The 16037-nt window shown below is 40.2% G+C and overlaps 1 protein-coding gene across 1 annotated transcript; it reads right to left on the reverse strand.

The window, feature by feature from the left end:
* Positions 1-2389: 2389 nt before the first annotated feature.
* LOC149280511 (brevican core protein-like) lies at positions 2390-15830 on the reverse strand. The gene is made up of 13 exons (XM_089500494.1): positions 15818-15830; positions 11413-11799; positions 11050-11224; positions 10671-10798; positions 9787-10087; positions 8936-9297; positions 7233-8429; positions 6473-6583; positions 5456-5614; positions 4055-4137; positions 3258-3402; positions 2680-2862; positions 2390-2451 (listed from the first exon to the last, which is right to left on the reverse strand). The coding sequence occupies exons 1-13, from the start codon at positions 15828-15830 to the stop codon at positions 2390-2392; spliced, it is 3306 nt and encodes a 1101-aa protein (XP_089356620.1).
* Between the last annotated feature and the right edge of the window lie 207 nt (positions 15831-16037).

The following is a 16037-nucleotide window of genomic DNA, read 5'->3' on the forward strand; positions in this document are numbered from 1 at the left end:
CGGACTATGTCAAGCGTGGATTACTGCTCAATACGGAATGTGTTGTGTGATGGATTGAACTATTACTTGTCTGAACGCTTCATTACGATATTATTAATCGCTTGCTGCTGATGGAACCTAGAATATGAAGCCCGGTAAGAAGCATTTGACTCATTCAGTAGCTGTTTAAGGATTCAAAAAAACTAACAATAATATTATTATTTTCATCTCTAATCATAACACTTTCTGTGAAATATTTTTTTATCCTAATAATGGATTCTGATTCTATTTAATGTTTCTATTGATTCCTTGTATTTAAACCCGTGTGTTTGCGACCTGCATTGCGTTAAGGTTGACAGCTCTGCGTCCAAGTTGGGAGACAGGAAAGGGTTAAACACTGTTTTTCCACCGCTTGTCTCCACAAAATTCCTATTACAGTGGCAGATGAAGCATTTCCATACGGGCCGGAGTGCCGAGGTCACACAAGGAGTAGCCCAAGTTATAATGGGATGCCTGGAATATTGTATGTTATAGGTGTAATTATTGAGAGGGTGGGCGTCACTTTCCCATTTTGGCTGTCCCCACCGAATAGAGGTCCCTGTTTGAACGGTTTATTCAATTATCCTTAAAACAAAAAATTGTTCAAGGTGAACTCCGTGCTGCGCATGCCCCACTTGCTGTCCCCTGCAGTACGTTACGGGTGGATTGAGGCAGATTTGCCCTTGTGCTCTGCTGAAGTCATGGGAGAAGGTGGCAGCTTCTGGGGACATTGGTGGGGCCACCTGGCCAGCTGGGGTTGTGTCCAAACAAAGGGACAAGTAAAAAAATAGGACATGCGTGGACCTAGACCTGCATCTGTGATTGGCCAGGCTTGACCACCAATACACATACAATAGATCCGGTGGAGCCAGTAAACGCTCCGTATTATGCCAATGGAAATCATTGTTATTCTGAAGCCTGAGAAAAAGGTGGAAGTGAAGGAAGAAATCCTGAAACAGATGGGAACAAACTTATCGGCACTTGGAGAGGTCAATACTTGGAGCGAACTACACTTGGATTGCCTGCACTACCTGCATGTGACCACAGTGTGTCACTGTTGTCATAAAAGAATGAAAATAATAATTAACAAATATATTTTCGACACACTATATGTTAACCCTTCTTGTGCCAGAGTGATGCACTGAAAAGCGACCAAATAAAAAATTCTTATACAAATGGCCAAAAGGGAGGCTTTTATTTCAGGGTGCTGTGGGCAGGGCAATACAAAAACAATGTATCCTATTTCTGTAGCCGAGTGAGGCATTTACTTTATAATTCATTTGCTGCTAATTCTATACACATATACCTATTTGGAACCCAGAGAGGGACTGCCAAATAAAATGTTTTTGCAATTCAAATTAATGTGTGTAAATGTTTGGAAGTCCAGTTGCTTGGACATGTTTGAGAGAATTTCTTCATATTTTGGTTCTCGAGGAAATTACGGCTTTTGGCAGTATTTTGAAGTGCAACTGGATCCCTCTCATGCAGTTTTCAATCTTTCATTTTAGTGAACATGTTCTCAATTTTCTTGGCCCTTTGGCTGCCCTTCACCCCCAATTAGACCTCTGAATAGTGCAATCCTCTCTGAATAGTAATATATATATATATATATATATATAATGTTTATTATTATATCTTATATTTGTTGAGACAAGGAAATAACAAATCAATGAATCAATATCAAATGTTTATTAATTATCTCATTACACAAATTACTGTAGAAAGAAACCATAAAAAAATACAGTTGCTGTATCAATACAAAGATGTAGGGGGCGCTGTTTGATTTTGTATTCTCCAACCACTCCACCACTAAAATAGTTAAAGCAGAGATTAATATGAAGAAAGAAAGAGTAATGCTACTTTTACCCCAAGAGCTTCGGTTGCCGTGTATCATAAATCGAGGAATTGGGTTGTTTTGGGCTGTGTCAGGCTTGTGAAAGCTCATCCTAGTATGTTAGATAGTTTTGAGTTGCCCTGCTTGAAGTCAGGTGGTTATCCAAGTCATTTGGATTGGCACACCACTTAACTTGATTTGTCAGTCTTTGTGTGTATCCATGTTTAATATTTTGACACTAGGGTGGCCTGAGAAGTCCGCTATTGACGTATTTACTGGGCTAATCCGAGACACAAGTCATGTAATGAGAAGTAAAAGGCTCCACGTTGTGCCATTACATGAGACACATTGTCACACTTAATAACTCAGGTTCCTGCTGAAGCCAAAAAGTTTGAGGATCTCCTCGAGTTTGGTTGGCAGTCCCTTTCGTGGGGAAAACATCTCAGATAACCACTTCACTGAAGTGCTGCATAAAAACAAAGCAGAGAGGGTGAAGCGGACAACACAGACACAGCGAGGGGTTAGAATCATTTTATGTCAATACCCACAACTGGGAACATCTGGAATCTGACTCCAGGTGAGGGCTGGCACCTTCTGGCCTGGGGGGGCAAGTAAAGCCCAGACTTACACTAACATACTCATACTCATACTCATACTCAACACACATTTAACGCATACATGCTAACACACAAACACATGCTCACATGCAAAACACATACATGCTCGCACGCAAACACACTTATACATACACTCTCATTCTAACTAACATACATTCGTTCATTCATTTCTAAATATTGGTAAGTTAGTTGCCATTGGCTTTTACTTACCAGGAACACAGTCAACTTGAGGTTCTTCCCATAAACCGTCAGCTAGACACTTGATGATGGGTGAGTTACGCTGATGGAAGCGATCATTACAGCGATATCCCACCACGGACCCAATCTGGTATAGCGCTTTTGGCCTGCCGTACGTGGATGCGTTGACCACTTCGGGAGGAGGACCACATGACACTAAGGAGAAAAATGACCCAGACGTGTTTCATCCACGATCCCAACAACTTTGTTTAGAATAAAACATTCCCCCCATTCTTGAGGAGGAAGAAAAGTTTAGAATGGTGGAAAATGTTATTTCTCAGTAACATTTGTATCTTGTCTGGTTACATTGTATCAAGAACATAATTGGTGAACAATCTAACAGCCAATAACAATAGGACAATGAAAATCACATCCTGTTCTCAGGTTCCCTGATTGGAACAAAATCAATGGAGCCATAAACTGGATCAGCGCGTCCACATCAGCTTTAGCCTCTGCTCAAACAGAGCACTAACGACCCTATGCTGAAAAGTATAGTTTGCAACTAGAATTCCAGCTACAGTACCTGGCACAGACATTTTTACTTTGCTTACCCAGCCCCATTTTGCACGTGTATGTTAGGTGGTAGTTACAAGGAACATCACTCCAGAGACCACGGTCGTGCCAAACCATCACAACGCAGTTTTCACCGGAGAGGAAATAGCTGTCTGGCTGTTGGTGGTTCCAGTTTTCATAGAGCTAAAGTGTAAAGGGATACATTATATATATACCATCATAAAGCAGGAACATACCATGAATATAATATTCCAGGGGCGTTATGATAGATACGGATACGCTAGTCTTCCCTTTGTCAATTATTTTTTTTCTTATTAATCCTCTAAAATAGCTTTTTATACACATTCCAAGCTTTCTTGAATCCCTTTACTTTGCTAGTCTACAAAGGCTATTCCAGGTATCTACTTACCCTTCCATAAAGTAGACTTTTCCCCCATCTTTCACCATCCAACTTTAAACCCCGCTGTCTTTGTCTTTTTTAATCCTTCTATCCATTTAAATGTTTCAATTATATTTAGGTTTCCCTGGTACATTTTGCTAAATGTTTATTTGTACGGGAAGCACATGACAGATACTTTCCCTAACACCCTACTTGCCATAGAATTACCGATACTCTGGCACTTAATTCGCAGATCTACTTCTGGTGCGACAGTCGCCAAGGATTTGTTTCAGGCATTTTAGTCCTTTTTTCCCCCCACCTGTGTCACCTTTATAGATCACTCTTCCCCAGCTCTGGATTCTCATAGCCCCCCTTTGAATATATCCCCCCGGCCAGTAGGCGCATGTGTCTGGGGGTTTGCTGCTGGTAACTGTAGATCATCATGCTGGGTCTTACCAAAGGGTTCCCGTCAGACCACTGGAAGTCACCTTCGATTGTCCTGTCGTTCAGGCCCGTCCACTGGTATTCCCTGTACTTATCTGCAGGAACATTGTAAAGAGAGAATCGGTATTAAAAGTAAACCATACTTTAGGGTCCTCGGAGTCCATTCTGAGGGTCCATGGAAAGTACAAGCCTTTAAGGATCTCATCTTGTGAGCAAAGGTGAATCCATTGGTGTGTTAGACTTTCCAGCAGGTCAATCTGCTAATTATACAGCCACCTGTTTCCATTATTAAATGTTCATTCAGCAACATTATTCCACAGCCTCATTTCCTAGTGCGATTCTAGCCCACCTGTGATTGGCTAAGAAGAAAAGTTCTTGAGACAGGGTGAAAATTGACCCTGGATCTCTGGTGCCATCTAGTGGTACACATTGAAATAACAACAGATTTCACATAGAGCTATAGAATCGGCCAGCAGATCGGACCCATTCAGCCCATCTAATCTGCCCTGTTTCTCCTGCTGGAAAGACTTAATCAGTGGTTGGTCCCGTCTTGGATTCAGAGGCCATACGCCTATCCCATGCATGTTTAATACCCTCACTGTATTACCCTCTACCACTTCTGCTGGGAGATGTTTATCTAAAACCCTAGTTTTAGATAACTAATTTATCTAAAAACAGAGATTTTTATGTCGGACGTTCCTACTGACAAGGTCATTGTCTGTGTTCGTTAATATATATATTGAGGATCTGTATCCTTCTATGATAATTGAATGCATTCTGATCAGTACATATAATTTAGCAAGAAGCATTAGACGCATCAAACACGTAACAGAATAGTTAAGCTTCCTGGCAGACGCAGCGCACTCGGCAATGCAGACATATTGAACGCGGAAAAAAGAAGCTGCATTGGGGACGTTGGGAGGGAACTGCTAAATCCGTCATGTTCATCAGACTGGATCTGGATGAAGCTCAGGCCATGAAATTTGGAATTGGAATGACAAGCCGCTGGGAGCTCATTCGACTGATTTCTAGTTCTAGAAAACTTTGTAAGGAGGTTTAAACTTATTTGTGGTTTATTTAGACAGAAGATATCTTTGATGGGTAAAACTCTTGGAAATTTGAACATAAATTCTCATAATGCTGTTTTTTTTTTACAGAACTGAACCTTTAATTAATCTGATTTTATATATATATTTTAAAAAAACTTATCGTGATTGTTAATGTATTAATGCGCCTCAATCCAATAAAGTCTTAGACAAAGCCTAGGTGGTTAAAAAAAAACAAAACTAGAAATTATAGAAACTAGAACTAATTTAGCCTATTTACTTTTTCAAGACAGAAATATGTTAGTACCATGCAGCAGCCACCACAGTCCTTGGTAAAACTGGGATTCACCGGCTCCAAATAACATACCATTTACAAAATCTTGTTCTTCTGGGGTCATGATACTGACCAGATGACCCCCCGATTCTCTGCAGTGCGTCTCTGCTTCTTCCCAGCTCCTCCGTGTATGGAAGTGTTTATAGCAAAAACCCTGGAATGCATCCCAGCCGTCCAAACACTTTTCCATATCTAATTGGAAACAGCGACATCGTAAGCGTAACTGGTTTCTGGTGGCAGAATTCTATCGCTACCTCTGATGATATAAAGAAAAATCAGTTTTATATGAGGTTGCCTATATTTTGCCTTCATATTTTGAAATTTTATTATGCTATTGTTTCCCAGACAGTTGGGGGAAGCAGTTTCCTAGTGCACACGCTCCTATGAGCACTTCCTATCACGAGGAAGCACTGGGATAACTTTTTTTAAAATACATTATAAATATTTTTTATTACACATTATAAAAATGTGCATCTGAAGTAATGGTGTTGGTAAAGCATTCTCATAGCTGTCTTTTTATCACCATTTTTACATGTCCGTGAGGTCCGGAAGTTCCAGAAGAAAGCTTACAACTATGGAGTAATATTTGGCTTTAGTAGGACAGTTTTGTTTGGGGGGGTGGGGGCGACTTTCAATATTTCTTGTGCGATCAGCCCTGAAATAGTTCAGAGACTGGATGTACGTTATACAACTGGGCTCTACAAATTTATTTGGATAATGGTTGTCCTCCTGGAATAAAATATGACCGTGCGATTTACCTCTCATGGGGTCCCAGTGGCCAGGTGCTCTTCTGCATGGTCTTTGTTTGCCCATAGTAACTCAACACATTATTTTCTTGGCCCTCAAAGACCAGGTAGGACCCTATCCCTTTGGCCACAAGGTTGTTTTTTTTCTTCTAGCTTGTACACCTACTTTCCAAGCGTTCCTGGGTGTGTGTTGTAGCTTGTGTCCCACGTAATGCTTGTTTCAACTCACCTGGGGTGGCCTGTCTCGACTGTGTTCTTGATACCACATAATGGAAAGTAACCTATTAGTTCCCTGTACACTCACTTATATCACAGGCTTTCCCCATATAGCCTGGCAAACACAAGCAGTGGAAGTCACCGTCTTCTTCCTCAATGCAGGTCCCACCGTTTTCGCAAGGGTTTGGAAAGCAGTCATCTACAACACAAGGTACAATGCTATTCTGCGCATTTGTCTAAAGCAACACAATTCACTAGACCTAAAATAAGCCTCGGAACTCCATCTCCTAGCTGAGGATTACATATGTATGGTTTATTATTATTAATTTTATTATTATTATTTTACTATGGTGTCTACAAGTCAATTGCTGTTCCCAAAAAGCTGCTACAGTATGTACCCTGCTTGTATTCCTGTTGAAGGCCTCTGCTTTTGGACCTTTTTAGAAAACTGTATGGCGCTAACTTTAGTGATAAAGTACTGGTTGATTTGTCAGTGAGTCCACAATTGAATGAATGAAGAAGATGTTAGTGAAAGAGTCAGGTAGAGACACGCAGACAAAAGAACACACAGAAGAACGAGATGAGAGGAAAGATTTTAGACAGATCTTAGACAATCTCTTTAATTCTAAAAATGAATTTAGTTTATTGTTCATGGAAACATCCATAAAAATACTTCATAGAAGTAAGAATGATGAAGACTCGTGTATGATCTGAATGGTTGGCTAGACAGGTTCCGGATATATTCTCCATTGTAATGAAATAGATTGAAAAGATGGAAAGAAGAAATACTTAGTGGAAGATGTAGATGGCCAACAGGACAAGAACAGTGAGGCAGGCATGTAGGTTACCTGAAAAGTTTGCAGAGATTCCAGGAATTGCCCTCTCTGTTGGCACAATGGGCAGAGGATTGGTCGTGGTCGTAGATTTGTTCGATTGCGAAGGTTTTTGAAGAGGATGATTTATAGAAGCATCCGGATTATCAGCAGGTAATGGATTGTACGTATATGGTGGATTGTACATATGAGAAGCCGCAATGTCTTCATAAGAGTTTGGATCTACGTGACTTTCTGATGTCCCCGTGGCTGTTGTTGGAGAAACTTCCATATTTCCATAAGACTCTTCTACCTGAGCGTCTTTCGGAGTTGATATGACAGGAGAGACGTTGGAACTCATGAGGTTGGGAATGTGTGCTGTTGAAGTTTCCTCATTGATTTGCCAATTCACGTTCTGAAATATAGTAGTATCTGTGAAACTGCTTGGAGAGTTTTTTGTATTTACTGCATGTTGGTTTGTGGTCGTTTGGTGATTTATAGACGTTTCTTTTGTTACTTTAAACCACATTGGCCCAGAGATGTCCCCACTGCCTTCTTCCAAGTCGGATCCCTTGCTGTTATAGTTACTGGGAAGGGATTGGTAAATGGGTGCTGTTGAAGATGCAACGTCAGCTTCTAGTACCTGTGCTTGATGTGATGTAACCGTCTCGGGTTGAGAATGAGTGCTTGTTAATCTTGCAATGTCACCATGAACCATGTCATTCATTGAACTTTGTTGTCCACGTCCGGATGCCTCAAAATCATTTGGTTCTGCCGTGTGATTACTGATGGAGATCCAATGTGTAGGATTTATTGTCTTATCTTCCTCTCTGTTATCTGCTTGGCTTTTTAAAATAGCATTACCCATTGTTGGGTCAACATAGATCTTTGTGGGATCACTTGGAAACGGACCTTCATCACTCCCTCTGCTAATTATTTCCTTGTCCTCGGAGTGAACTTGTGTAGGATCTAGTTCTTGAGGGATTGGGACATTTGGGGATGGACTAGACGGCTCTGACGGAGCAAAACCCATTTCTTCAATCAAGGCGGTAATGTTATCATCCGGGTAATCATTTTCCGACTCTGAATTGGTGTGAATAAAAACTGAAGTAGACTCTCCTGCCGTTGACTCCGTTGGGAAGTCGCCACGCACCTCCGACGTACTTAGAGTGTCCTCATTAGATGAAGAATCAGGTCTGTCCATCGATGCCGTAATCAGTCCATGATCATACGCTGCCAAAATATTACATATAACTCAATATCAATATGGCTGACTAGAGTTTAAATAATTGAGGATTGTACTCTCACATCTCTTTACTGTACTTGTAACATAAATTCATTTACCCTTTATGTTTTACGCTGAGAATTATTGACCCAATTAAGTTATTAACAATTATGCTTCTGTCTGCTCATCTGGAAATGTCATCAGTGGGACACTAATACTCAGATCAGAGAAGCTCATACCGGAGATAGCCTGTTCCCTGCCTGCGCTGGCTTAAACAAGTATATTACAAAAGGACAATTTGGTAATTGGTAAACCGTGGCTTATTGAATAAAGCGCCCAAAGCTGCGTTGTGGTGTCATTAATGTAGCAAAACTATGGGTAGTAAACACTCCCACCACTGATACCTCTGAGAACATCTATTATTGGAGCATTCAGCAATTTCTATAGTAAAATGTCATCTTAATTAGACTTGCTAGATCCAAGTTCATAATGATTCTTGTGAATTTTGTCTTACCGGTGGAACTTTGTAGAATCATTCCAGTGGTGGGTTTGACTGTTAATAATTCTGTGAAATGGTGTGAAATGGGACTCTCCTCATACATCTGAGTGCTTTTAGATGTAGGAAACAGGTTTGGTTTGGTTGGGCGAGATGGTTCGTGGTCCACGGATGTAGATGTATTTGCCACTTCTGGTAATATCTTTTGAATAGCTTCCGCTGTGTTCAGTGGTATAGTATCCACCACGCCCTGGGCTTCGTTTTCAGAGTTAACTTCTGAGGTCTTCAGCTCTTCAAAGTTTTCGTTGAGAGTAATAACATCTCGGATCCCCATGACCGCACCGTGATGGCCATTATCTAGAAAAATGAGACACAATCTCAAAACAAAAAGTTTAAAAATCCATATGCTTCTGCAACATGTGTTCACAGCTTGTACTTGTATTTGGGGTAGCCACCAACACACTTTGTGACAGTGCAAAGAGTTCCACAACAGAGACAAGCTCCTTCTAAACTCACTAAAGATAATTGCGCAATACAATGATATTCCCAAAGCGTACGTCTTATGTCATACAGTATGATCTACATCATATATTGTGCTGCCTTTATAAATTTGATTAGGTGTTCATTGCAAACGAGTGTAAACTGTTTTAGGGGAGACATGTGGAATGCACTGGCCAAGTTCTTGTGACTGATGTATAGTTGGATGTTGTCTTAAAATGACCATTTCATGGCACGTATCGTACAGCTCTACAAAATGTTTGTGCTTTACAAATAAACGTAATGGTCACTATAAACATGCCATGAAGTTCCAGAACAATGAGGAAGTTAGACACACTATCCTGTTGGGAGCTCAATAGATAAGTTGAAAGTCTTTACCTCTGAAGCAATAGACGTCATATCTTGCCTGCGAGTCTGGGAACCCGGTTTGATTCCGGAACTGGAAGATCGTTTTCACACCTGGTGAGTTCCCCCCACACCGCTCCGTTGGAGTGACAATGGGGTAACGCACACTTCCATCAGAAAGCCACCCCGGGTTGCAGTGGTCCAGTCCCTCGCTCCAAGCGGCATAGAGTTGACCTGTTGTTGCAACTCGTGTGCCCAACTTTCGACAGTAATCTTTGGCTTCTTCCAGGGTAAATTTTTCCAATGTAGATCCTAAAAACACCTCTCCTGGGTAATAAAAATATTGAGCAAAACATTAGTTGATAATGTCCCAAAATAAAACTTCACATTTTAATATGAACATTGTTAACTAGAACCTTTTATCTTCCATGATTAGTTATCCCACAAGTGTCTTAGTATTAAACTTTACTTTGGACTCATCATAAATACAGGTCCAGTTGGGCTTTCTGGTATGTAAAGCACACGAAACACCAAAATCGCTAGATGGGACCTTATGTGTATCGAGCGCTATTGGATCAGAGACAATATAAACAATAATAGATGTACTGATGGAAAAGAACAGGAGGAAGGGAGTTGAAGAAGTGGTGTATGTAAGAACAGAACAGAGGAGAAGAGGACCAAGAGGAACAACAAAAAATCACAGCATGGAGGACAGTATGATACTGAATGTAACATGTATGGATACTCTTTGCTAATAACAGATGTTGTGTCATAAGATTCCGATTACTGGTTCCGACTGGGACTCCCTTTACGTCCAGCTACCTGTTGAGTTACTACAGAGATGGGACTCTTAAGTAATCTCTGAGGAACATGCCCAGAATTCTATAAACAGTTATGATGACGTTCTTACCGTTCAGTTCTTCTATGTAACAGTAAACATCATACATGTCTTCTGGATCCAGAACTCCATAATTCCTCACCCCAGGGTAGCCATCCATATCTCCATAGCAGCCCTCGCGCGGCCTCTGGATTGGGTATCTGGAAGACACAGAGTTTGCATAGCACATTTTAACCAACACTAAAACCCACTCGGCGGGCCTATGATAGAGATCGTCATTTGACCACAGGTGACTTGAGTCATGAAACAGCGATAGGGGAGATCACCTTAGACAAAAGAAAACACGAATGGAATCAGAGTTAGCATTGCCAAACTTTGAGTTTTGTTAAATACTTTGATGTGTCTAAATGAGATAAAGTCCACAGAAGAGACAGAAGAAGAAGCTTCCTACCTCACTGTTTGGTCTGCGATCCAGCCGGCGTCGCATTGCTCGTACCCACTGTGATAAGCGGCCAGCAACTGATCTGCAGTGGCTATGTGGGCCCTAATTCTGGAGCATGCTTCCTGGGCCTTAAAGAAACTGTATGTATAACGGCTGGTGCCTTCTCTATACAGGAACACAACCCCTGTGGAGCAGAGAGGAGAATATAACCCGAAAATGTCTGACTCCTGTTCTTATTTGTTTATACAGTGAATGGTATTGGATACATTGGATATTGAAATAGAATGGATTATTTTTTTTAGTAATGAACCATATTCTTCGTTAGAGATTTTATACTCTTGAGACATAAATTGCATCTACGAAAGCTCTTACCTTTGACTTTCACCTCTACCATATCATGGTCATCTTCAATTCCGTGCTGCACGTGACATCGGTATATCCCAGAGTCGTTGGTCCTCAGATCATTCAGGATTAAAGTGGCATCACTGGCTGAAGTGGAGTAATGGGGCAGGCTGGCACGGGATCTGTATCCCTCTGTAATTTTAACTTTGTGTCCCCGGGCCACCAGGATTTCCTCCTCCTTTCCATTAGAGATAAAACTCCATTTAACCCGATGGGTGCCGAGTACAGCTCTCCTCCCCACGTTGGCACCTTCTATCCATGACTGGTGAGTTATGTGACATGGTAGAGTAAGAGTACCGGCCAACGCAGCTGGGGTCGTGGAATTTCCTATTTTCACTTTCAAGACCTTGTGGTCTTCTGTTTGACAAAATAACACAAGAATGGGTCACAAAACGGTAGTCAGCCTTTTACCTCTTTTTTATATGATGAATAACCCAACTATTTAGTTTCTTAGTGGCCATACAGACTCCCAAGGCGCAATCCATAGCAACATAGCCTCCTTATCTATAACTTTCTTTACTGGTTTGTACATTCAAGATAATGAAGACAGAAAATATTTTTTTAAATCTGCTTCTATAAGAAATTTACGGTGAACAGCCAAGGTTTGGACGTTGTGTTGTCATCTAGAATACTTAACCTGAATTATCATTATCGTCTGAGGCAAAACTGAATGCGACTCGAGTCAGGAGGAGCAGCCATAAATCCAACTTCATGTTCACCTGTTCCAAAAACATTTGTAGAAACCAAGGTCATTGATATAATACATTTTAGTTTGGGAATTCTGATGCGATGGGTCAGGGTAGCTCCTGCCAACAATTAACAAATGCTGTTTGAACTTTAGTCTTGTAGGTTATGTCGAGGAAAAAAGAGACGTAAGTGTCTTTAAAAATTGCATTTGTACAAGCAGGATAAGCAGGATAGGCATTAAAAGAATAGATGCTCAACCAAATTAAAAAAGGAAATATTAAGTTTAGATTACTATTATGGAGTCTTTCAAGTTGATACCTTCTGAGACTCTATTAAGCTTTCATGACCTCAGAGATCCCTTCTTCAGATGGAATGAGACCTCTGAGATGCCTTCTTCAGATGGAATGAGACCTCTGAGATGCCTTCTTCAGATGGAATGAGACCTCTGAGATCCTGAAAGCTCGTGTCAATCTATGTTATCCAAATTAAATGTATTATCTTTGATTAAAGACCATCCATCATCTTTTGGACCAATGCGACAATATCCATTTTCCTTTTTACATCCTAAGCATCCAATTATTCTTTATAAATGTAACCTGTTGAATTATTCCAAACTATATACGTATAGTTGTTGTTTACCTGTTTGTCTACCTGACTTCACTACAAAACATATGATCTATATGTCTACAGGCATATATTTCTCTGTTACCTAAATTCAGCTTCCTCCCCCAAAGTCCTCTTTGGAATTTACTTTTCTCCCTTCGATTCCCACAGCCCCGTCATGTAGGGTGAATGGAACTAAGGCAGAGATATTTGGCTACGACACAATGCAACCAGACTCTCAATACCCCGCTGATGATTGAGATACAAAGCGAGGAGTGGGTCATTCCTTAAGATTCTGTTCACGCCAAAATGTCCTTGCATGTTTTTTATTTATTGTAAGCGTCTTCCCGGCCATTATATCCCTGGTAGGCCATTAGCACTGGTATCAACAAAGAAGCATTCTGGGAAGAATGAACTGGAGGAAAAAAGTTTCTTGTGAAATACTGTTTTGTGTCTTTCTAGCCAAGGCTGTAAAAAATTGTAGGACATTCTTATTTTCTTTGTGAGGTCCTCAATTAATGAACGGAATTGTCTGGTCGCTGTAGCCCTCTGTTCTGGAAAAGTTTCCCAGCTGAGAGGTACAGGAAACATAGCAAAGATTGAGGATTTTCAAGCGTACAGAATAAATTATTGATTCAAATAATTTTTGATTGGATTATTTTAAGTACCAAATGGTTTCCACATTATTCTCCAGACTTTTTTTTTTTATCCCAACTTTTTTCCTTTACAACAACGTAAGAATTGTTACTTTAAAAATACAATATTTAAGTTAAGCATAAATGCTACCATCGTCAATATGTTATCTAAAAATATTATAATATATAGAAATTATATTAAAAAATAATTACTTAAAGACTCAGTGAAGATAAATGATTGCTTCTGCTCTATTATATTGCGCAAGGCTCTATCTGTAGGAACATTTTGACACATGGCTGTTTAAAGCCTTGCCTATATCTGCCATATCTTCCTTTGTCTGACAACCACTTCTTCTGGGACTCGTGCCTCGTGCAACCCAATGAAGCTGACAGATAAAGAAAGCAAATTCAAGATATTTAACTTATTCCTAGAGTGGGCATTGATATTGTGACCACAATTCCAAGGCAAGAGACTTTAGCAGAACAGTAGTCGTTTGATATAAGTTTTAATATATTCCATTGTCTTCGAGGGAATCCCATTTTTTAACACTATCTGAATTGGAAGGATGAAGCCAAGAACAATCTCTTTATCCCCTGAAAATGATGGAGAGGCAAGGAAAGAATAAAAGCCTTTTCAGAATGAAACTTGGAATTATTAGTAGTTCTATCCCTGGCCGGTGGTCTTCCATATAATTTGTGTTGGGTCTTTGGCCATTCCCGGCTACACTAGTGGAGAAAAGCCTAGTTTCTGTTTAGAATCTGCTATTCCTTGGGGATAGATGGCATTCCAAGTCTCTTGTTAATAACCTTAATTAATATTCTGTCTGAGTATCTCCCCAACCATAATACACCACAAAGCCAGGGCTCTGAATATGTGGCTACAATCCAAACCCTCAAAAGATTAACCATCTCCACCATAGAAGAAAAAAAAAAAAAAGATTTGAAACATTTTAATTTTTTGTTAAGGGAAACCTTTATTTCCACGACAACGTGGCAGTAAAATAAATCTCCCCGAAGTCCATATGAGACATCATTTATTTTCCTTCCAGATTCATAAAGTGGTTTCCTTTTTGCGTAGCGCCAGGAGCGGCTTGGAATGGACCAGTATAATCTGATCAAGATGTCCTAAGTCTGCCAAACTCTGCCAGCTTCATTAAAACCGGAAATCTAAACTTAATTCATTTTTTTAATGTTACTTATAAAAATATTTTAAAAAGTTTCCTTTTTATCCTTTGCTAAAACAGCTTGGAAGTGTGTATTGAGGTTCTATAAGGGCTGGTGTCAATCCTTTGGCGGTTGAAAACTTGAACAGACGTCCATTGCCAACAGTTAATATAATTAAATTTTTCATTTGTCACTGCATAAAGACGGGAGTACAGGGCTACTTATTAATTACCCTTTTTAATTAATAATGTTAGACTAATAAGGGTGGGCGCTCATGGACAGGCCCTGCCTGTTTGACATGTAGTCGTACGTTATGAGTAAGAGAAAGCCCTTGTTACATTTCCAGGAAGCTGTTTCTAGCATGGGCCCCTTGGAGCCCTACAGTGCAGAGTTATACCTATGGGAGAACAGAAGGGCTTTTCAAGAAATCCTGAAAACTGATATTTTGTGGTGCCACATAAATGTTGTAGAGATGTCAAAGATGATACATCATTGGAAGGCGCTCAATGGACGCCCAAGACGAGCCATTACTAATGGCGGCCAAGATCACTAGCAGAGCTTCGCAAGTCAGAACTAGTTATTCCTGATAAGTGACAGCAGCCCGAGCAAATAATATAGAAGGAATAGGGAAATTATAGGGTGGTGTTTCCTTGGCTGCCTTTCGTTTGCATCATCCAGACAGGATGCTCACAAAAAAAATGCCATCATAAATTACATAATGAATTGAGGGGAAGATAAGTGGATATTACAAGAGAAACAATAATTGCACCTGATATAGAAGGGTAAATGTGTACGCGGGAAGTAGGTGTGCAAATAAAAATGGCTTCCCCTAGATGACCTGAAAACAGAATGTTCCATTCCTTTTTTTCCTTTCCTGACGGATTCCATAGAATGCCAAATTTATGTTTAGGCAACAAGTTATTTAGTGTATATAGAATGTATTAAAATCTCTACAGAAACATAGAATATGATAGTGTGCTGAAATATATGAATAACGGACCAGGGTTAGCCCTAGGGTTTCTAGCTTCCTAGGTCAACCATCTCTTTGGCGTCCCCCCTGCTTGGGTCAATCACCTCATAGTGATTACCAGCTCAGCTTTCCATATGTTATAGCTCTCCCTGTTTCACTGTGTCTGCTGGAACTGGAAAAGTGTCAGTCCTCCCATTAATATATAAAGTGTTGGACTTTCAACATGAACGTAACATTCTAGAAGGGAAACTGTTTCCTGAGTTCCATCAAAGTTCTATGGAGTACGGTTTGAAGCTGCGCACAACCTCTGTCTCACCTTGAGTAACCATCTAACCATAAAAGATTGTGTTTGTTTGAATAAAAACGATAAGGCACCTTGCATTTTGAAGTATAAAGTCACCTACAAGTTTTCTAGAAAAGAAAAAAAAAAGTTACGTTTTTTTTCCTTAACCAAAACTGGTGGCCGAGCAAATTTAATCTTAAAATTCCTGACCCACCCAGACTCCTTGAACCTTCTGCAGAGTCAGGGATTTTTT

The sequence above is a fragment of the Sceloporus occidentalis genome, unplaced genomic scaffold (genome assembly GCF_023333645.1).
Source record: "Sceloporus occidentalis isolate IW3139 unplaced genomic scaffold, rSceOcc1.0.p SCAF_155, whole genome shotgun sequence".
In the NCBI taxonomy this organism is placed as follows: domain Eukaryota; kingdom Metazoa; phylum Chordata; class Lepidosauria; order Squamata; family Phrynosomatidae; genus Sceloporus; species Sceloporus occidentalis.